We start from the raw sequence: 21,061 nt of genomic DNA, 5'->3' as shown, positions 1-21,061 counted from the left end.
ATCTCCTTGAGCAGAGGAGACACTGGACCATCCTTTATGAAATTAAGGAGAAAATGCCATGCCACAGCAAAGTGATGCACCCTAACACCTGGGCAGACCCTTATTTATATTTAGTAAAAATAACAGCTGTTTTATTCTCACGACATGATCCAGAACTGATATGAATCCTCACGTGACCAGCTGACCTCCTGATTTCTTCTCTGTCACATCTGTCGTGCTAAACAGCAAGCACATTAAAATTACAGTTCACAGTATCACCACCAGAACAAGATTTAAAAAATAAAATCAATCATTTCTTCCTGTGAGTAACTGATGCTTAAATGTTCCCTCTATATAAACCGACAATATCTGTTCTTAGGGCGTGTCATTCAGTTTTAAAACTGTACGTGCACATGGCACAGCACAGAGTTTACCACTGTACTTTGAAAGTTTGCATGTATCTTTTATCATATTATATGCAGTATATTATGGAGTTCTCCTTTCCTATCTACTTACAGACTCTCCTGCATATCTGAACAAGACTGCTTGATATAATATGTGCCTGCTCACATATTCTACCATTACTAAAAATAACTCCATTTCAATTGTCGTGGCTGCTCCCTTCATCTCTATCAGACATTTTCTCATGTATAAATACTTAAAACATTGACAGACTTTCCATTATATTAAAAACTGTTTCTTCAAATCAATGTTGTAAATATTATTATTTTGTTGATGTGTTCAGCCACACACAGCAGATATTGCACTTCTGTCCATCCTGGGAGAGAGATCCCTCACGTGTGGCTCTCTCTGATGTAACTTCCCCTCCATACAGTTTTTCCTTGCTCTTGTTGAGGGTTAAGGGAAGAGGATATCACACCTTGTTAAGCCCTATGAGACAAACTAGTGAATATGGGCTATACAAATAAAATTTGATTAACTGATTGATGATAATTCCAACAAATGACGGGCATTGTCATACGGTTTATATTCTCATATCTACTGTAGCTGTAGGATCTTCTGTCAGGCCAACCCCCTAACCCAGGCTCTGGTTCCTAATAGAAAGTAAATAACTATAACACAATGAATTTGACTTGTTGTAATGAGAGTGAGGCGGCTGCACCTGAGGTCGTGAACACACACCAGGTGAAAGAAGTTAGACTAGATGAGCGTCTCCCAGCTGAACCAATAAAAGCTTCCACAGTCTTCATCTTGTGTGTTCAGTCATGATGGCTTTGTTTTGGCAAGGGGTGCTGCTTGCCATTCTGGTAGCTGCCATTTCAGTTAATGCAGGTAATGTAGCATCAAAAAGAATTGAAGGTTTCTTTGCTGTTTGTGGACCAACCTGATTGTATTTGTTCTCTTGTCTCCCTGACAGACATGACACTGGACTGCAGGCCTGATTCTGTGATGCTGGTGTGGACAGAGAGCAGAACCCTGGTCGACCCCTCGCTCTTTCGTCTCAGTGACTGTTTTCCCACCAGCTTCTCGGGCAGGCAGGTTGTTTTTAATGTGGGCTTCAACGACTGTAGCTTCAGGACACTGGTGGGTAGCAAACTTCAAACTGGGCTTTTTAAGTAAATAATGCTTTTGACAGTTTAAGTCATTTTTCTTCCTCATAGGTCACTGGGAATCGTCTAATATACAGCAATGACCTGATGTACATCTCCTCTTCGGACTCCCACATACTCCCCTTCACCCACCCAGTTGTGTGTTCATATGAGAGGTGTGTATTCATGTATCTTCCACACTGGGTGTTCAAGACTCTGATCACTTTTACTGAAGGTTGACTGTTTTTAAATTTGTATTTTGCGCAGGCCTAAAGACTGGTACCCCGTCATCTATGACCCTGTGTTCGGTACATATGGTCAAGGAGCCCTGGTGTTTCATATTGGACTCATGAATGGTAGGTGTCAGCAGTTCATCACCCCAACTTGAAACTGCAGCGTCTTAAGTCAATGTCTCACCTCTACCTGTTGCTTTTAGATGATTTCTCAGGCCCTGCTGAATCCACCAGTTTTCCTCTGGGCTCTTTAATCCCCATCATGGCGAGCGTGGAGCAGAACTCCCATCAGCCCTTGCTGCTGCTTGTCGATGAATGCGTTGCTGCCGCCACACCAGAGCTGACTCCTGAAAGCGATTTATACCCAATAATCACAAATAAGGGGTACAAGTTTTTATATTAAATATGAACACGGGCCCACTGACTTCTTCTGTCCACACACTGGAAGTAATGTGTTTGTATTTTTTAAACTATACAGATGTCTTGTGGACAGTAAGACGTCCCGTTCAAAATTCGAACCAAGGCAAAGGTCGTCTGAGATCCACCTGTCCCTTCAAGCCTTTAGGTTTTCTATTGGAAAAGAGGTAAAGCTTCAATTCTATATCTGTGCATGCTCTCTCACATGCAAACTTAATCTGTAAATACTGGAACGTAAACTTGACGCTCTCCTCTGCACTCAGGTGTATCTGCACTGCCAACTTGTGGCTTGGGATCCTGTTGGGCTTGACAACACAAAGAAGGCCTGCAACTACATCAGAAATCATGGGTAAAACTTGACTTATTTAACTAGTCATAAAGCTTTAAGTCAAATCGTAACTAATCCTGGACACTTTTCCCGTTCAGCTGGGAGCTTCTGGATGACCCTGCATATAGCAACCTATGTGACTGCTGTGACTCAACCTGTAAGTCCAGGAGGATGAGGAGGACAACCTCGGGTATGTACACCATCTGTGCAGTGCTTGGATTAAACTGGTCTCATTCTAATGATGGTCTAACTGTGCTTGTGTTACAGGGAAGTCTGGAGTGGAACAGAAAGCAGTCCTCGGGCCTTTCACAGTCACTGAAAACTCCTGAAGCATCAGAGTGAGAAACGACTGTATTTTTTTTACGCTTCAAAATTCTGTATTTGCGCTCAACTGCTGCCTTCATAGACTTTTTTTCTTTCTTTCCCTCTCCAGAAATGAATCCATCAGTTTGACTGGCTCCTACAATCAGTTTTTATTGTTTGCCTGGTTGCATCTTTGCATTTCAGATTTGTTGCCATTAAAGATGTATCCAAACTGCTCAACTTGAACAAAGCTCAAATCATTTTATCACTCAAACCAAGGGTCTTCCCCTCTAAGGTTTATCACTGGGTAAACCTGAAGCTGTCACTACAGGGTGAAGTGGTGTAATTGGCTGGATTAAATCTAGTGCATGGTTGTATACTGCCTTCATTAGGTTCTACACATGGACTCTGAAAGTCAGCTGGCTCTTAATGGCTCATTCAATTGCCAGTTTGATTAATCTATCCACTAATGTCAAGAATATGTTATTGTGGGTGAGGATTAATGATCTTTAACGCTAATATACATTTTTGTAATGGTAGGCATATTTTTGAAAGTAGCCTCACTCGTTTAATAGTTGGCTTATACTTTGATTGTTGTCTTATCTGGTTATCTTTTAGTTTCAAAGTTTAATTGTACATTATATTACAGTATTTAAATGGTAGGCTCGTCTTTTTAAAAAGTAGGGTTTTATTTTTAATAGGCTCATCTTGAATGTTTTTTTTTTTACTCGTTACCTTATATATTAAATGTAGGCTTTTAAATCGGTCTGTTTTATGAATAGTCTCTATTATTGGATCTTTTAATAGACTTTTGGACGCCTCTTTCCTACAGTAGGTGTTTTTAATGTGTGTGGTTTCCTTGTTAAACCACCTCTGACGTCACTGTCAGTCACAGTCTGTACATAAAGAGGGGCAGAGCAGAGACAGCAGCAGAGCTGAACCAGCTGAATATATTTGTTCGCAGGTAAAGTAACAGAGAGAAACAGACACTCAGCAGCCATGTTGAAGTGTAGCGTGTGTCTCGTCCCTTCAGTTTGTCAGTATCAAGCCACAGACCGCACTTTGAGGAAGTTTTAGCTAGCTAACACTTAGCGGCTAATCGTTTCTGTAGCGTAACGGACTACGTCATCACGTCTCGCTGCTGGGGGGGGGTTCTCCATTTATAAATCCATAGTATAACTAAACCAGACTCCACACACACTGTACCATTATGTTTATATATGATGAATGTGTCTTTCAGTGGTTATAGCAGGAATCACACTGGTGACATATACAACAGCATTACATGGAGCTGAGCTGCTTCCAGGGTCCATGGAGATGTACACACTGGCTCACTGTTAGAGCTTGATCTGAGCTTTCAAGGAACTGACACGGTGTGGAGGTTTGAATCTGAGTTGGTCCTTCAACGACAAGTGAACGTCTCATGATGGAAGACGGGTTATATACTGATACAACAGCTTCAAGGTTTGCACAAGATTTTACAACCTGGCAGGAGATTTCTTACTCATCAGTCGTCAGGATCCCGGCTGATGAGGCTGGATCAAGGCCGTAGTCTGGGCTCTAGTTAATCTAAAACGTGTTGTACAGGGTCAGTGCTCTGTGCAGACCAGCCAAGCTCTACACCAAACTGGGAATAAACATTTTGCAGTTGAGAATAAATTTGTTGAAGTATGAAGTGGTCTTCCGCACAAACTCACTCAGGTTCAATTTCATTTTAAATGAGCAAAACATTTGTTTGATTTCAATAAGTCAATTAGTGTAATATTAATATCTTCTATGTGCAATCCTGTTTACATTGTATATATTCTCTCTGTTTTATATGTTCTAATACTTTAACAGCATGAAATATGGAAAATTACACTATTGTGGGGCTAATGTAGGCTTATCTTATCTGAAATTGTTCCCATGGAATAGGAAGCGGACCATTATCTTAAATGTTAGAGAGTATCGTCATATAATAAATTGTTTAATATAATAAAATTACATTTGCGTGTTGTGACCTTTGAACACACAGGGCCTAAAATGGACTGGTTCCACTGTAACCAGTGCTTCACAAGGAGAGGGTCGTCGTTTGCCGTGTCCAGCTGTGGCCACATCTCTTGTGAGGCATGCATCAAATCTAGTAAGACAATTAAATTCCATCTGCTCTTCCACAGGTTAGGATATATAATTATCTAACATCCTCTTTTTCCCCTCAGAGCAGTGCAGTGTGTGTGGGGCCGGCTGCAGTTATCTGCCCATCACTGATGAGGTTGGTGAGATTGACACTGCAGGTCACTGTCTAATGCTGCCAGCAGAGGATTACCTTATTCCACACAGCCCACACATTAATGAAGATCTGCACACCTTTCTATTCTAGATGAAGCCACAGGAAAAAGTGTTTTTCAAGGACCCAACGAAGCTGATCGAGTCACGACTGCAGCACATATCACAGGTCTGACTCCTCTGTGCCACTTTTAAATTGCTACACTTTAAATGTCATTATAGCATCACCATGTTGAAGAATCTTGGAATCTCTGACTTACAGTATTACCCACTAGCCATATTTAATTTACAGTAATTCCTTTTAGATGAAAGAATAGTTGATACTGACTACTTCTTCCTCAGATTGTTAATTTCCAGTGGACACAGATGGAAAGAGTCACGACACACTTCAAGCACAAGTCTGTTGAACTGGAGAGGCGTCTGAAGGAGGTCACTGAGCAGGGCTACAGGTGATTTCAAAATCTCTGTTCCTCTATATAAATAAAACTCAGATTACAACACTTTCCAACTCACGTCCCTTATCTCAAGGCAACTGACTGAGCTGAAAAGAGAGAACGCTGCCTTGAAACAACAACTTTCTGAGCTGAAAAGAGAGACTGCCGAATTAAAAAAGCCACTTTCTCAGAGGAGGGTAAGTGTTCCACAATCTCCTTTATTAAAGTTTGTGTTTATTAAGCAATTTTGAGAAATGAACTCCACACAATCTCTGCACGATTGGGTCTGGACGTTCTCTGGGGTTTGCCTTTGACACATGAACAACACTGTGGGGGATTCTTTCAAACTCAGACGTGTTTACAATAACACAGAAGTCTCCGGAGCTTTCAGGGCGCAGAAATATAACGTATAAATGCCTCTGTGGACATCACATGTTTTTGTTACAGCATATAAACACCAGCGTCGGCCCATATCACCAAAAGCTCTCTTGATATCTTCGTCAGCATCTTCTAAGTTTATGGCTCCTTTTTTCATCCTGATATATTTGTGTTGTTTTGTAGTTTTTTTTGGTTTGCATCTGTCCCATGTTAGAAACATTATCAACACGCCCACTCGCTCACTGTGAATCCTACGGAAGAGATTCTGCTGTGAGTTTTTTACTTGAGGGCTGGTCAGAGGAACTCCGACATTTGTTATCTAACATACCTCCAGAGAATGTCCAGAGATTATCTGGAGTTCAGTGAATGTCAGAAAGCAGCTTTAAAATGTCAATGATAAGGTGTTTAGATCAGATTTATTGTTAAGGCTGTATACTTTCTGCTTGCCACAGGTTTCTCCAGGACAGTTTCATACAGATGGGTAAAGGCCAATTTACCATACCACAATCATATTTGATAGTACATATCATAGTGTTGAAGTATTTATAATTATAGTACACTCACTCTCTTCTTATACAGCACTCAAAGGATGACACTCCCTGTGGCTGTCACCTCCCCAGGTAAACCCAGAGGTCGTGTGAACATTTTGTCTCAACAGTTTTTCCTACTGGTGAATTTCACATGTAATTTTCTTTTACTAGTCACACCTCGGTCAAGAACCAACAGGTATGAATTGTATTCTTTATTGGCTACATCTTAACATATCTGCATTTTAGAGGAGAATTGCACAAGACTTTTATCAAACTCAAACATGTTTTCTGGTTCTTAGTCACTTTGGCTCAGCAGAGTCTCGGGGGTGGACCAGAGGCAGAGGTCCCAGTCTCTCCTCTCTCACTGTGAGTCTCCCACTTACATTGGCTCTTGTGTGATTTCTTATTGGTGTAAATAAATGTCATGCTTTAAAACAAATTAGTAAAGGGTTTTGTTTAATCCCCAAGCAACATTTGAAGTCGTCCTGACATAATAGTTAGTTTGACCAAAACCTTCACTCAAGGTCCTCCTTTGTCAAAGCTTTCAACTACATCTCACTGTCTTCCTCAGTGGATAACGTTTGCTTGGTTGTTATGAAGATGTCTGACAACCAATAAAACTGGTTGAAATCCATCCTCAGTGAAATAAGCTCTTAATTATCATTCTCTTATTATACATTCAAAGATGAGATACTTGTGAGCATTTATTTAAGACACTTTATACTATAAAGTTATTATACAGAATTTTAAAGCAGATCTTTATTTGGGTTTAAATTTTTGCTATATAAAATCAAGTTAAAAACTGTTCCCTCTGTTGTTGTCAGACTCCCGGATCAGCTACTTCAATTTCCAGCAATAGTTCTCTTCATGAACACGTACATAGTAAGTGTGGCCATACCCTCACCTCTGTGTTTTTAGCTGTGTTTAAATTGAATTCTCTTTGCTTAATCAAATGCGAAACTAAATGGATTCTGTCCTTAATTTAATTCCCCCCCTTTTATCCATTTTAAATAGGAACGCCTACATCCTTCAGCACTTCTACAAGGTAAGAAATACTTTCCAAATAACTTGTGCTTTTCTCGTGAATTTTCTGAGTCATGAGTTTGCTTCTGTCCTCTTCAGAACTCTGCATCAGACTCCTGTTTTCCAGTTCCAGTTTATGAACGGATTTTCATTACAGTCTCCCAGGCATTAATGAAACGTCACTGTGACAAACATTTGTCTGTTTAGGAGTCATTCGCTGTTGTGTTCATTCATTGTTCAGAGATTTGTGTTTGCCCAGAACTTGTCGACACAAGTGATTAAATGTCTTGGACATTGTTGAATGTATTTAATAATTATGTTTACGTGGTTGGCTCTTCTGTTGAGGAATTAAATGACCATGTTTGTTTTGTCATAAGTGGATTAGTGGACTTTTTTTCTGTCAGTACATTTTAGCAGCAGTTTGTCTCACTGGCTTCTCTGCAGATCATTTCAGCCTCTTGCCTTTTTTTTGCTCACGTCTCATAATATACACCCATTAAAGTTTGTTCATAGTCATAATCAATTTGATTCGCTACAACACACACACACACACACACACACACACACACACACACACACACACACACACACACACACACACACACACACACACACACACACACACACACACACAAAAACATTGCTGACACATGTGATTATAAAGGCAAATCCTTTACTGGTTTCCAGTGACACAATTGTGCAAATGCGATTTTTTTAACAGTACAAAATACATTGAAATCACTAAGTGTTATGGACATTTCCCCACAACATAACACTTGTACAATGATGCACACAGCTTTGTCAACATTCTGGTCATCTAACCTCTGTCGAGACATTTTTATGGAACTAAACTCTGAGTCGTACTCGTGAGTGAAGTACTCTAGAGTGGCAAGAGTTTTCTTCTTGCAACACACACCAATGTATGAAATAACTAATGAATACATGAACTGATACCCCAAATTTATTTTGCTTGTACTGTAATTCATAACCCGAGTTGACAGAAATAGATATGCATTTAAAGCCTTTTGCTACTTACAAAGTATGTGGACCCTCATGAGTTATCTACTTTGTCTATATTTTAAAAGTCATGCCCTAGACCTATTAAGACAAGATATATAAAAATACTGACTGACTCAGTGAAAGCACATCATAATTAAGTTGGCAACTATATCTGTATGATATTAATGCAATTGCCTGTTTCTCAGTTCTGTTAAATGTAAATGACAAGCAAAGTATTTGACTAATAAATCAAATATTACAGCAGGAGAGTATCAGGAATGTTTCAAAAATATGCTGTTGACGTAAGTAGAATTATATTAAATGTTATTTTCAAGACATGATCAGAGTTTTCACTGTTTAGGGATCAGAAATGACACTGTCAAGTTAGGAATTATTCTTTTGTGAAAGAATTGAATTTAATGGAAATAATGGCAGCAGGCTCTGAAACCAAAGTGCAAGATATCAATTTAAAGTGTACATGTCCAGTGTGCTTTCAATGATAAGGAATTATCGGCTGTGAAGGAATTATGACACACAATTATCAGTCAACAAATTCACACACAGACATTTTCTGGAGCAGTTACTCATCTGCTATAGTCAGGTACCGAGAGTACAACCAGTTTAAATTATACTGCTACAATATCATACTAAGAAAAATCTTAAGTAGTGAGATCTAAACAAAAAGATAAGCTAAAAAAATATCGCAAACCAGTGTACAATTTACTGTCTTATTTACAGTGACACAGGAAGCACAATTATAATTCCAGTCCAAATATATTAGGATAAGCAGGAAATGCAGCATATATAAAAAACACAAACCTTATTAAGGGCTTGTACTGGGAAGACTGGATGTTACAAAACTGCCCCAATTAAAGCAATTTAAACCAAAGTAATAACTATGCTTGTTGATGCAAAGCACATGAGGAGCACTCCACCTACTTTTAGAAATGTTTTGAAGTAGGGCTGTGTGATATGATATATATATCGTGTCACAATAGAAGTCTCTTTGCATTATCCAGTATTGTTTATTTCGTTCAGCCGTAAATCACTCTTTACAGCAGTGTTTTTGTGATTTGGATGTTTTGTGTTTTTCCACATAGCATGGATGCAGGCAGGACACGTGAACGTGGCACAGAATACGGCAATTCTAAAAAGAAAGACCCCACAAAACCAGGAGCTTATACATAAGAGAGGTGCTACTTCTGTTGCATGAAAGTTGTATAAGTATAAAAAGTCTGACACAGACCAGAAAAAAGAACTTTACAAACAGACTCCAAATACAACAACCTCTATAACCACCTGCCCAAGAATCAAGTCAAAGAGCACTAGGAAATTACAGACGAGAAAAGTACAGTTGGGTGCTTAAAACAAACCCCGGACTCAGACACTGCAAGAGGCTTTTACCCATGACGCACCACATGGCAAAGAATTGCAAAGATGGAAGGAGCTTAGGGCTGCTGTTGAAACTTATGGCCTGCGAGTTGGTGTAAAAACTTGACCCAAGGTACACAATGCCAAATTGAAACATTCAGGTCGAGTGTTGGAACAAAGTTTGTAGGAGAAAATCCATATCTATTTATTTTACATTTATTCATCTATTAAATTTACAGAAAATACGTTACTGAGATATATCATCTGAATATGAAATGATGCGTATTGTGACATGAGATTGTGGTCATATCGCACAGCCCGATTCTTATGTCTGGTTCAGTCAGTAATACTATGTTCCTGGTCGGTCTCCCCCGCATCCTGAGATGCAAACCAATCTCGCACTTGCTGGTAGCTCATTCTTGATTTCTTGCATAGTGAGTCAAGGTCTTTTTCATGTAGTGAGCCTGTTGAAAGGTAATACGTTAGCAATGGCTGGATATCAGGAGAATCTGTACTTGGTACATTTGCCTGAGATTTTCGTTTACGGCTACCGCCAGCCCGATTAGATGTCCCAGAGCTGCTTCCATTAGTCAAACCACTGCCACTCTGCTGGACAGCAAGTTCGGCCAAGAACTGGTCACGGACCCCCTTTACCCAGCGCAGCTGGCCATTTTTAACAGCATAACGTGTGTCACCAAACCACTGGATTACATCTGCTCGGGGTAAACCTGTAAGCTTAACAAGTTCAGTGTAATCGTCACTCTTGGGCCACTGGCAGCGCAAGAAGTGCTGTTTTAAAACATCCAATTGCTCCTTGGTCTTTCTTGGTCGCCCACCAGGAGTGAGAGCAGGAGACGAAGATGTAGTTGAAGACGCCCCTGAGATGTGAATGGGTGTTTGTGAGGGACTGGCTTTGGCTGGGTGGGACTTCTTTGATGTGCTGCTACTGTTTGAAAGCTGTTTATTAGTCGGTGGTGGGCTGCTAGCTGGGGAAGAGTAGGGAGATGATTTTAATATACCAGATGGTTCCTGTGGAACATCTGTCTCGATCTTGCAGGTCTTGGTCAATTGTAAGGGCTGTTCTTCACTTTGCCCTTCGTCTTTGACACTGTCCCCATCACCAGAAAGCTCCTCCATGACATCACACTCTTCTGCCTCAAGTACTCTTTCCCCAAATGCTTCCAGACTGTTTGACAAAAAGGTCTGAAAGAAATGTGAATGTCTAGCTCCACTGCTACGGGGTCCCTCGTTCCCCTTCACACTATTAGGCTTTTGAGTAATAAGTGGAAGAGGTTGAGTTTGTTGATCATGTTTACCTCCCACAGCAGTGTGTTGAGAATAGCTCTGGGCTGCTGCCAGGCTTCCTCGGCCAACTCTAAGCTGATAACGGCTGTCACTGAACCATTTACGAATGTCATTGCGGGTCAGCCCAGTTTCTTCCTGCAAACGTCTTAGCTCTGCCTCTGCAGGCCAATTCTCTCTCAGAAAGCTCTTTCGAAGAGCAGCGAGCTGAGCTTTGGACTTTTTGTAGCGCCCGTGACGGTGCTGTCTCGATGATGGCTCTGAAAGGTCAAGGGAGACATCAGTCACTGTGCTTGCTGGCGTGTCTGCTGGTGAGCGATAGAAGTATGAATCCTGAGGAGGGGGAAGGGTGGAACTGAAACAAGGGGTGGTGGGTTTAGCTGGTTTATAAGAATCTGGTGACTCACACTTTGGTTTTGTCTTCTTGGGGGTAAAGCTGGAGAGAGCAACCTCCACTTCCTTGCTATCCTTATCCTCAATGACTAATTCCTCACAAGTCTTGCTCTTGCTGTTTATTTTGGCTTCCTCGTTTGTTTCAGTAGAATCATCGTTAACCTCTGGCACTGCTAGCTTCCGCCGCGTCTCCTCTATCTCCTCTGACGACCAGCTGATACCATATTTTATTCTCTGCACCATAAACCACACCTTGACTTTGTCCAGTGGCAAGGCACATACTCGGGCCAGTGTGTTAACCTCATGGGAGGATGGATATGGAAATAAGTTAAAGGCTTGGACCAACTCTGGGATCGTGTCAAGTTCACGGGTCTGATCAGACTGTGTCCATACCAATTTCAGTCCCTCTGACACCAGAGGCAGGCACACAACAGAGTTGTGGTTAGTGGTGAAACTTGCCACACCACTTGTGTTGCTTTCCGCTGAGCTGGCAGAGTGGCACAAATCCTTGGAAGGCCGTTTAGCTTCAAACTTTCCTTCACATTCTTTCTTTGTTACTTTTCCTTCAAAAGACTCCTTCATGCTCACAATTAGTCCATTTCTGCCATTATGTTCGCTGTAGGTTGCCATCTGGGATATCAAAACAGGCTCTCACCTACGAAAACAACACACAAAAACACACTGATTTAGCTGTTGCGGTTTTCTTGCTTATCTGAACTGTATTAACCTCACAGATAACTGAAGGGAGAAGAAAAGTCTATAGCCAGGAGTAAGGACTATGATGTTTTTAGAACTTTCTGTTCTAATTCATTCTCAAAGTCAATTATCTGACAGCTGTTTCCCCTCCCCCATCCTACTTTGCACTCCTATTCTGAACTCCCAATGAAACTAGTCGTATACCCTGTCCAGACTGGGTTCCCCTCCCCCAAAGTGTGGTGACTGACTTTTGTTTTGTGGGAGTGGGGAATCGGTCACAAAGGGTGGGAGCGTGTGGAATGGGTATCTACGAGAAATCCATCACAGTCTACTTTCTCACCCTTTCCCAGTTGGGCTTTGTTCCACTTCCAAGTACCCGGCCCCAAAAGATAAGTGTAGCCTCTTCACAAAGGCAGACACGGCAACAAAAACCTGTGGAAGGGGGAAATGATTTGCATCAGTCATACTCAAATCTAGGTCGAGACACATTACACACTTAAGTCAGTATTGAGCATTAGATATTTCTTAAGAAACCTGGTGTGAAAAGCTAAATGAAAACGTTTTTTCTCAGGCAACAGGTGTTTATCCAACTCTTCATCATATCACAACAGAAGTTTGGCAGTTAGAAGGCCAAACACAAGGAATTATGATTCAGACTAACTTGTTGACCAATATTTGTTGACGTGTTTGTCCAATTACAATCCTTAGGTAATCTATGATTCAGTTGATTGTAAACACTGACAGGACTTAGTTTTACAAACAACCAGCTGCTGCAGAGTTGAGTTGTTTGTCTCAATTTGTGGTAGCAGAGGAAATATTGCGTATTGAGTCAGGAGGCTGTGCCATGGCCGACGATTAAGGTCGCATGAGCCACGCAAGAAGTGTTCAAGTGCATCAAACACAGAGCTAACAATTCTGAGATCACTGTTAGTCAGTCGTGACTCACTAAAACCAGGGGGGTGAGATCATGTGGTGGCTCCTCCGGCTACATGTTTCACTTTGTTACGTTTGCTGGGGGTTCACACGGTTTATCCGAGTGTGACCGGAGCTGTAAAAGTTGCTCTCTGTGCCAGTGGCCACAACAGTCCAGTGTCTCCCCCTTTATGGCGTACTAACTAAAACGCTCCCCACTGCACAGGCGCACTTCGCCACCAGACACGCTTCAGTGGAACATGAAAATAAACTTACCGAAAATGACAAAACAACCCTTTATCCACGAGGTCCGTCGAGACGAGAAGAAAACAAAGGAAACCTCGAGTTTCCTCTCGGGCCACTCCGCTTTTTTATGGCCGAAGTTAGAGAGGGAGACCAGGGAAACAATACCGTCTGTCGGTTTGACCCTTGTCTTATTTGTCAAGCACCTCGACGGATTACGGGCGGGTTAGAAAGATGCGAGGCGACCAAGTTTGTCGCCTTTCGCGTGAGTTCGGTCGTCGGCCGGTCCTCGCCGCTGGATCCGAATATTTCTCGATCCGCTGAGGTTTAGATCCGATCCTCGGAGTCGCCGTTACTCGGCTCTGCCCGTTGTTGCTTTTGTTCTTGAACTGAGAAGTGTTTCCCCTGTCCGGCCAGATCGAGGCGAGGCGGAGCTGAGGACCAGGAAGCCCACAAGGCCCAAGCGACTCTCCCACAGTGACGGCGGGGTGGTGGGTGTGCCAGTCTGGGAGAGCAGACCGTGGATTGGAGGGAGGAGGCGCTTGTATAATAAATCCGTAAAGTGGGCTAAACATTTTCACGCCAGCCACCCACCAGCGACCCCCGCCTCTCAGATCAGGGCCACGAGCGTCTGATGTGGGCTTCAGCTACAATCATCGTGTCGTTATTATCACAACAATGCAATCGCCCAACTCCAGTGAACACCAGGAGTTTCTCACGTGTCTGCAGACTTCCTCGAGACCCTCAGAGAACCTTGCGTCAGACATTTAAGACTTCTTTTCACAGCCACAGCCACTGGGAAGAATACTGCATCCAATCTGAACCCAGTATCTTTACATGGTTTACTACTTGAAGGCCTATTAAGAAAAAACAATGAGACTATTTCCACATCATAATTATATTGATAGCAGAAAGCAGAGGGCATTAAAACTGCTTTTAGTCATGATGGGTGATAACGCTAACATTAATGAAACACTTGACTGAACATGTTAGCAAAAACATTTAGATATGAAGAATCCAAATACTGTAATTTAGATCATTTTACATCCTGCTGCAGTATTTCTAAAACCATAGCTACAGCACTCCCCGAAGTGTCGTCAAAATTAGAGGTTTAGTTGAACTACTTTTTTCTTTGTACTGTAAACGAGACAGAGGTACACAATCAAGTGGTCTTGTGCGTGTCCTTGCTGAATTCATATCAGCATCAGACATGTTCTGTTACTGAAAATAAGGCAGATGTGTTTTAGTCATTTGTATCTCGGTCAGAGGTAATATCTATAACACACAGTTAAAGGTAAATGATCAAATAATATAGGCTGGATGTCAATATTTATCTTGTTTCAAGGAATTTCACTGTCTTTATTTAGAAACAGGTCATTTTTACACGTAATGACAACTGAAAACTGGAGTTCATATTGGTTTACTTAAGAAGTTGTTATGTGAAGGTCAGTCTCTTATAGTACTTGTAGCAGTGCTGAATGTACAATATATGGCAATATAAGTAGTACATGTAAAAATAGGTGCAAAAATACAGTTATATGTTTTTTAAAATGTTTGGTATTGGCAAGCAGTCACTTACATCAGAGGCAAAGCACTAAAGCTTCTGTACTGTGGGAGACCTTGAAGTGAGCACTAAATGTAAAATCTGTTCAATAATACAAAGCGCAAGGAGGTCAGTTAAAAAAGGGCGCAGTTTACGTGCCAGTTCAGGTGTTAGAGGTGCTCTTGAAAGAGATGAGTCATCAAGAGGTTCTTAAAGATGCTCAGATTGTATTCTCTTTCTGCCACCAGGGAACCAAACAGTCTGGTTTGTGAGTGTCTTCTGAGCAGGGATGGCGATGCCAGACGACATGTCTTGGAGGAATGCAGTGGCCGAGAAGGAGCATAAGCCCGTGTTATTGAGTTCAAGTGGATGGGTGCAGATTCAGAAGTCGGTTTGCTGGCAAGCAATAGTGACCTGAATTTAATTTGGACGGCCATGGGTAGCCAGTGGAGGTCAATGAACAGTGGAGTGACATGTGCCCTTTTAGGCTGATTGAAGACCAGATGCGCTGCTGCACTCTGGACCATCTGTAAGGGTTTTACTATAGAGTGAAGCTTCAGATGTTGTATGTTTTCCCAAGGGCCTACAAATACTTTACATTCAGTATTATGAATAAATCACATTTTCACATTGTGTGGCTTCATCCACAGCGGACATTAGTGCTGATGTTAAAATACAGAAAATATACGAGAGAATTCTTCATGTCTTTCCTTCATAGACTCACAGTCATTGAATCATCAAGTAGGAATGGGTGTATAAAGTATACAGCTTTACACTTTCACTTCACTGGTGGAGGAATTGTTTAGAACCGGCTATATGCCAGGGTGAGCACAAAGCGTGGCAGGCGTAGAAATGAGGGGGTAACAGCTGAGAGCCAGGAGAGATATGGGACCTGGGCCAGGAGGAATTTAAGGGAAGTGTAATCAACTACACTCCGACCTGGAAAAAAAAGATGAGCAATGTTAAAGTTAAGTGCTTACACAGAACTCAATATAAATATAAAATTAAAAATAAATCATCAAATCTTAAAACATCAAGAAAGCAACTATAAAATTTACCATCAATATCTTTTATCCCATAGCGCCTTGCCAGGTCACAATTCATTATAATCTTCCCGGTCAGAGACATCAGATGTTTATCTTTCAAACAGAGAGAAACCATATCAAAGTAGACTTAGTTAAGTTAGTTAAAATAATCCGCTGAACCAGTAAACACTATTCAGCATTATAGAAGCAGTTTATGACAATATATATTACACCGATCACAATGCAGATCAAACATGTGAGTCAAACGTTCATTCTATTTTACAAACTGACAGTGAAGTAAATACCGTCTCCGACAGTACAAACCTACCTTTTGCCAGGTTGACGATACACCTCCCACTCAGTTCTGTGGTTTCTCCATTGGCAAATACGTTTTTCATCTGAGGAAAAGAAAATCCAGATATGTAGCAAGAAATACCTCAAGCAGAGGAAGCAACCATAAATATGAGTTTGTTGTTATAGAAGAGTCTACCTCAGAGTTTACAGTCTGTGTTGCATCTTTCTCCAGGATCAACTGATTCACCAGCTCTGTCTGTACTGCCCCCGGCCACAGGCTGACAGAGGCCACCCCCCTACTCCTCAGCTCAACAGCCATGTCTGCTGCCAGCCTGTCACACTGGAAACAAACCACAAAACATTGTTTCTGTAAAAACTACGTTTGTATAAAAGATATTTATATATATATGCTTATATCATATAATTTAGATTTTGATCTTGATAATAACAATCTAAGACTTGAGTAGAGATCTTACAGCGGCTTTACCAACACCATAAGGCACATTGAAGAGATACCGAAGCCCTCCCATTGATGAAATGGTGATGATCAAACCTCGCCCCTGAGCCACCATCAACCGAGATGCATAAACCGAGAAGAAATAGTGCCCCCTGTCAGAGAAAGAAAAAGGAAATAAGTTATATATTTTTTTGTACTATCAAACCTGGTTCTACAAAGGATTGGTGCTGAGCCTGTCCAAGTGCCCGACACTTTTGTGAGCATTTACTCTTGTGTGCTGTTGTGTCTTAGTCGCTCTGTGATGACAACTGTAAAACGCTGGCTGGGCTTCAATACATCTGTAGCTCGTTACAGACATGGAAAAATGTCCGGAAAAATAGATCCAGACATATTTCAGAGTTTGTCTTTCACAAATGAAGAACGCGGCAAGAGATTGTCCAAGTCAGACATGTCCGCAACAACAGGAACATTTCTAGGACATTCAGGCGAGGAGGTTGCACCTGGGTAGAGCATGAGGGAGGAAGGACATGATTTACTATTTCCACTGAATTTTTGTTTCAAGCTCATCAAAACCAGCTCACATTGGAGTTGGAGTTAATTAATATATAGTAACAGTGATTTTATTGAAATGACTGCACCACGGACAAGAGAGGGCCCTCTGAGGAAATTGTGTGTGACCTTTGATCTGTTTGAGTCAGAAGGAGGGGGAGGTTTTTGCGCTTGTCCAGCCACTGGGAGACATGAAGGCTGCATGCTATCAAGTGTAGCGCGTCATAATGCTCCGTCACGGTGACCTGAGGTGACATTCCTAGGAGGGTGCACGTCACAGTGTTGATTCAACATAGAAGAATGATTTAGCCTTTAGCATTGTAAAACTGTCACATCACTCTTGCAGTGAATTGTTTTAATATCTATTCTGACAGAGCTACCGCAGACAGAGGGAGTTGCCACTGAAACTCAAAACTCAAAACTAAAAACGAGAAAAACAAGTTGAGAATCAGTTGATGTCTGGAAAACTTATTAACTCAAGATGAGGAAATGATTTCACAGTTTGTTGACGATGACACAGTCAACTTGTGGATCAAAACAAAGTACATGAGCATACCTGAGGCCTGTGTTGTTGATAGAATCCCAAATCAACGGGTCAGTTTCCCAGAACTTCTTGCCTGTACTTTCAAAAATATCCTGAAATGACACATCATGTTTAGAGTCGAGGTGAATCGCACAGCGGGGAGTTTGTGCTTGGTCCTCAGACCAACTGTTTCCTTTCATTTACATAGCTTTATATTACATGTAACCGTACTATTTAAAGTACACAAAACACCAAGTACTGCTTCATGTCGGTACAATATATCTACCTGTACTCCAGCGTAGGCATTGTTCACCAGGATGTCCAGCCTGCCATTCTGTTCCTTTGTGATCCGGTCAAACAGTTCCTCAATGTCTTCATGTTTTGTAGAATCACAGATAACTGGCACGCAGTTCCCACCCCTCTCCTTAACCTGCGTTTCGCACAAAGACGTCAGCTACAAATAATATCAAGTCATTCTGACAGCAACACAGTACTACTACTGCTACACACCACAGCAAAGATAAACACATTCTAGGCACAATGGTTTTTAAGTCATCCACCTGACTGGAAGGAGGAACTGACCCTCTGGATTACAAATTGTTGGCAACACTGTCAAACCATTACAAGTTAATGGACATTGGATTTTCTTTCAACCTCAGATCTGACTGATTTAGTTGCTTCTAGAAAACTCAAGTTCAAGAACATTCACCTCCGCAGCGGTTTGTTTCAGAGTCTTCTCCTGTCGCCCCGTGATGTAGACGGTGGCTCCTGCCTCCGACAGCTGGAGGGCTATGCCCCTGCCAATGCCTCTGGAGGCACCTGTTACCACACACACCCAGCCGGACAGGGACATTTTCTCTGGAAGGGAGGAAACAACACCAAATAGGATCGGCTGTGAGCTCAGATGACCAATGTATATTAGTCTGTGGAGGTTAGATATGATCAGAGATCACCTGATAAATTAAATACATAAGAGAAGAAATGTGACCCCACCCACAGTCCGTAGTCCAATGGCAATCTGTAGTTACCCAACATCATTTAGTGGAGTCACTGTTACTCAGTATTCTTTACACACATACAGCCGACAGTATGATATTACAATGTTGATATCTGTGCTCAATTATTTGTTAATATAATGGAGCATTTCACTTTTCCAGTGCAATGTCATTGTTTAGCTTGTACTAATGCAAATATACAGTATGTTGATGTGCATATAAACAAATAGGCTATTTGCATCCATTTTGTAATGTGAATTGAGTAACATGAAGGCAGACTCCCGCTCTTGTTCTGTTTGGTGGGTTAGTATTTTTTTACTTTGTATGTTTTATGTGTTTCTTTATTTTTTCTTTCGAAAATTTTTCTATTTTATTGATCTTTATGTGCATTGTTCTTTTTGTAATGATTCAGTATTTTTCCTAGAAGTGAGTCTTACAGCAGGCTCAGAGATTAAGCTTTCACAATAAATCATCCTTTCAAGTATAATTTAACCAAATCGTTTGAACAGCCTTTACTCTCTTTTTTTTGTTAATGTATTAAAATAATGTAAGCAAACTTATATAAAACGGTATCCTCACTCTTAAATGCTATAGCAAGGCAACTGTTAAATATAGAGGGTGTATGATATACAACTTATGGTATTAGACAGATAAATATAGACATTATATAGATCCCGAGGGAAATGTAGGCATCCAGCAGCTTATATGAAGAAAAGACAGCAGCACACATACTATAAACATAAAATAAATTCATTAAACCAAGACTATATATATGATTATATACAACATAAGAAAAGTTTAAGAATGAAGGGTGATTGGATTTCCTTTGACAACTTGACAAAAACATCTCGTTACAACACGATACTGTGAGTCGATATTAATCATTAAAGGTTAAATAGTCCTTTACACGAAGTTGTTCAATGTCCAGCAGCGCTGTTATACAACACAGTTATCTCTGCATATATATATATTTATATATATAGATATATAAAACTAGCTGCACAGAGAAGACCCCTACCTGGCTTCACGCAGAGCTCTGGAGGAGGTTTGAGTCCTGAGGTTGGATGCGTGTCGTGTCGTGTGTGATAGAGTCGCTGCTGGTTGAACTACTGAGCGGATCCTGCAGCTACACTCAGACTCAACGCCACAGAGATTCAACACTGTTACGCAAACGCACCATGTCTGCTATGATATCGCGAGAAGACGCGGCGAGACTGTCCTGGGGACACGGGGTTTTATTGGCATGCTGCTGTTATTCTGCTGTTATAGTGATATCAACATTCACCATTATAGCATGTTTGTGTTTGTATTCAGAGTCTGACAGATACAAGCTGCTATAATCACAGTTTACATGACGAGACTCAAAACCTCAGTGTCAGAGGTGGTCTTGTGTGTAACTTACAACAATGCACACACGGTGGCGCTCGAGTTGTGCTAAAAAGGCCTGCAGCCTTTAAAGGTGGATGATAATGACTGAAAATATGTATTATTACAAAGAAAGGAGAAGAAGCACACATGTATTAACATAAAAAACTATATTTACTATTTAATATATACAACACAATACATGTTTTCTATTATAACAAGATTGTCATGTGTCATCAGTATTGAATATTTAGTCAAAGAGTAAAGGCTGTTCAAACGATTTGGTTAAATTATACTTGAAAGGATGATTTATTGTGAAAGCTTAATCTCTGAGCCTTCTGTAAGACTCACTTCTAGGAAAAATACTGAATCATTACAAAAAGAACAGTGCACATAAAGATCAATAAAATAGAAAATTTTTTGAAAGAAAAAATAAAGAAACACATAAAACATACAAAGTAAAAAAATACTAACCCACCACTAACAACCAGAACAAGAGCGGGAGTCTGCCTTCATGTTACTCAATTCACATTACAAAATGGATGCAAATAGCCTATTTGTTCATGTTGTGTATTGAAACTCACGCACATCAACATACTGTATATTAGTAGTGCATTAGTACAAGCTAAACAATGCACTGCAAAAGTGACATTTTTCTTTATACAATGTTAACAAATGCAGATGAAATATTTGTTTATGTGTTTTTGGTGTCTATAAATATTTAAATTGTTAAGACATGGAAATCTATACTTTTTCATAACCAATGGAGGAGCATCACCCTTTTTTAATTCCTTATATAAAGCCGCCCTTCAAATTTAAGATGTCAATAATAATACAGTTGGTTTAATTCTAAGCCAACACACAATGCAAAAATGAATTTTGTCCTGTGTGTTATTGAAGGCTGCTTTACTCAGGATTAAATACTTTACTGTCATATTAACAATGTTTGTAGTT

The 21,061-nt window shown here is 40.7% G+C and overlaps 4 protein-coding genes across 5 annotated transcripts; 2 read left to right on the top strand and 2 right to left on the bottom strand.

The window, feature by feature from the left end:
- Positions 1-1,113: 1,113 nt before the first annotated feature.
- LOC109641359 (zona pellucida sperm-binding protein 3-like) lies at positions 1,114-3,050 on the top strand. The gene is made up of 10 exons (XM_020105809.2): positions 1,114-1,272; positions 1,358-1,524; positions 1,602-1,705; positions 1,797-1,885; positions 1,966-2,146; positions 2,241-2,346; positions 2,443-2,528; positions 2,606-2,697; positions 2,775-2,845; positions 2,941-3,050. The coding sequence occupies exons 1-9, from the start codon at positions 1,206-1,208 to the stop codon at positions 2,834-2,836; spliced, it is 954 nt and encodes a 317-aa protein (XP_019961368.2). The 5' UTR covers positions 1,114-1,205; the 3' UTR covers positions 2,837-2,845; positions 2,941-3,050.
- A 614-nt stretch (positions 3,051-3,664) lies between these two features.
- On the top strand, positions 3,665-7,813 carry LOC109642154 (E3 ubiquitin-protein ligase RNF212B). Of its 2 annotated transcripts, none has more exons than XM_020106828.2 (13): positions 3,665-3,774; positions 4,825-4,932; positions 5,009-5,061; positions 5,170-5,244; positions 5,418-5,524; positions 5,604-5,706; positions 6,340-6,368; positions 6,467-6,507; positions 6,589-6,613; positions 6,717-6,783; positions 7,242-7,299; positions 7,432-7,462; positions 7,540-7,813. In XM_020106828.2, the coding sequence occupies exons 2-13, from the start codon at positions 4,833-4,835 to the stop codon at positions 7,610-7,612; spliced, it is 762 nt and encodes a 253-aa protein (XP_019962387.1). In that variant the 5' UTR covers positions 3,665-3,774; positions 4,825-4,832; the 3' UTR covers positions 7,613-7,813. The 2 variants fall into 2 exon arrangements, with proteins under 2 accessions (XP_019962387.1, XP_019962395.1); XM_020106836.2 differs by lacking the exon at positions 3,665-3,774 and adding an exon at positions 4,137-4,274.
- A 283-nt stretch (positions 7,814-8,096) lies between these two features.
- homeza (homeobox and leucine zipper encoding a) lies at positions 8,097-13,835 on the bottom strand. Its single transcript, XM_020110251.2, has 3 exons — positions 13,390-13,835; positions 12,542-12,633; positions 8,097-12,160 (listed from the first exon to the last, which is right to left on the bottom strand). Exon 3 carries the CDS (start codon positions 12,133-12,135, stop codon positions 10,147-10,149), a length of 1,989 nt encoding a protein of 662 aa, XP_019965810.1. The 5' UTR covers positions 12,136-12,160; positions 12,542-12,633; positions 13,390-13,835; the 3' UTR covers positions 8,097-10,146.
- An 850-nt stretch (positions 13,836-14,685) lies between these two features.
- dhrs1 (dehydrogenase/reductase (SDR family) member 1) lies at positions 14,686-19,913 on the bottom strand. The gene is made up of 9 exons (XM_069511009.1): positions 19,761-19,913; positions 18,457-18,605; positions 18,034-18,177; positions 17,781-17,860; positions 16,695-16,827; positions 16,415-16,558; positions 16,253-16,322; positions 15,958-16,038; positions 14,686-15,838 (listed from the first exon to the last, which is right to left on the bottom strand). The coding sequence occupies exons 2-9, from the start codon at positions 18,598-18,600 to the stop codon at positions 15,702-15,704; spliced, it is 933 nt and encodes a 310-aa protein (XP_069367110.1). The 5' UTR covers positions 18,601-18,605; positions 19,761-19,913; the 3' UTR covers positions 14,686-15,701.
- Positions 19,914-21,061: the final 1,148 nt, after the last annotated feature.

This window comes from Paralichthys olivaceus, chromosome 16, assembly GCF_024713975.1.
Source record: "Paralichthys olivaceus isolate ysfri-2021 chromosome 16, ASM2471397v2, whole genome shotgun sequence".
Lineage (NCBI taxonomy): Eukaryota > Metazoa > Chordata > Actinopteri > Pleuronectiformes > Paralichthyidae > Paralichthys > Paralichthys olivaceus.
The sequence above is the reverse complement of the archived record's forward strand: the minus strand, read 5'-3'. Positions and strand labels throughout refer to the sequence as shown.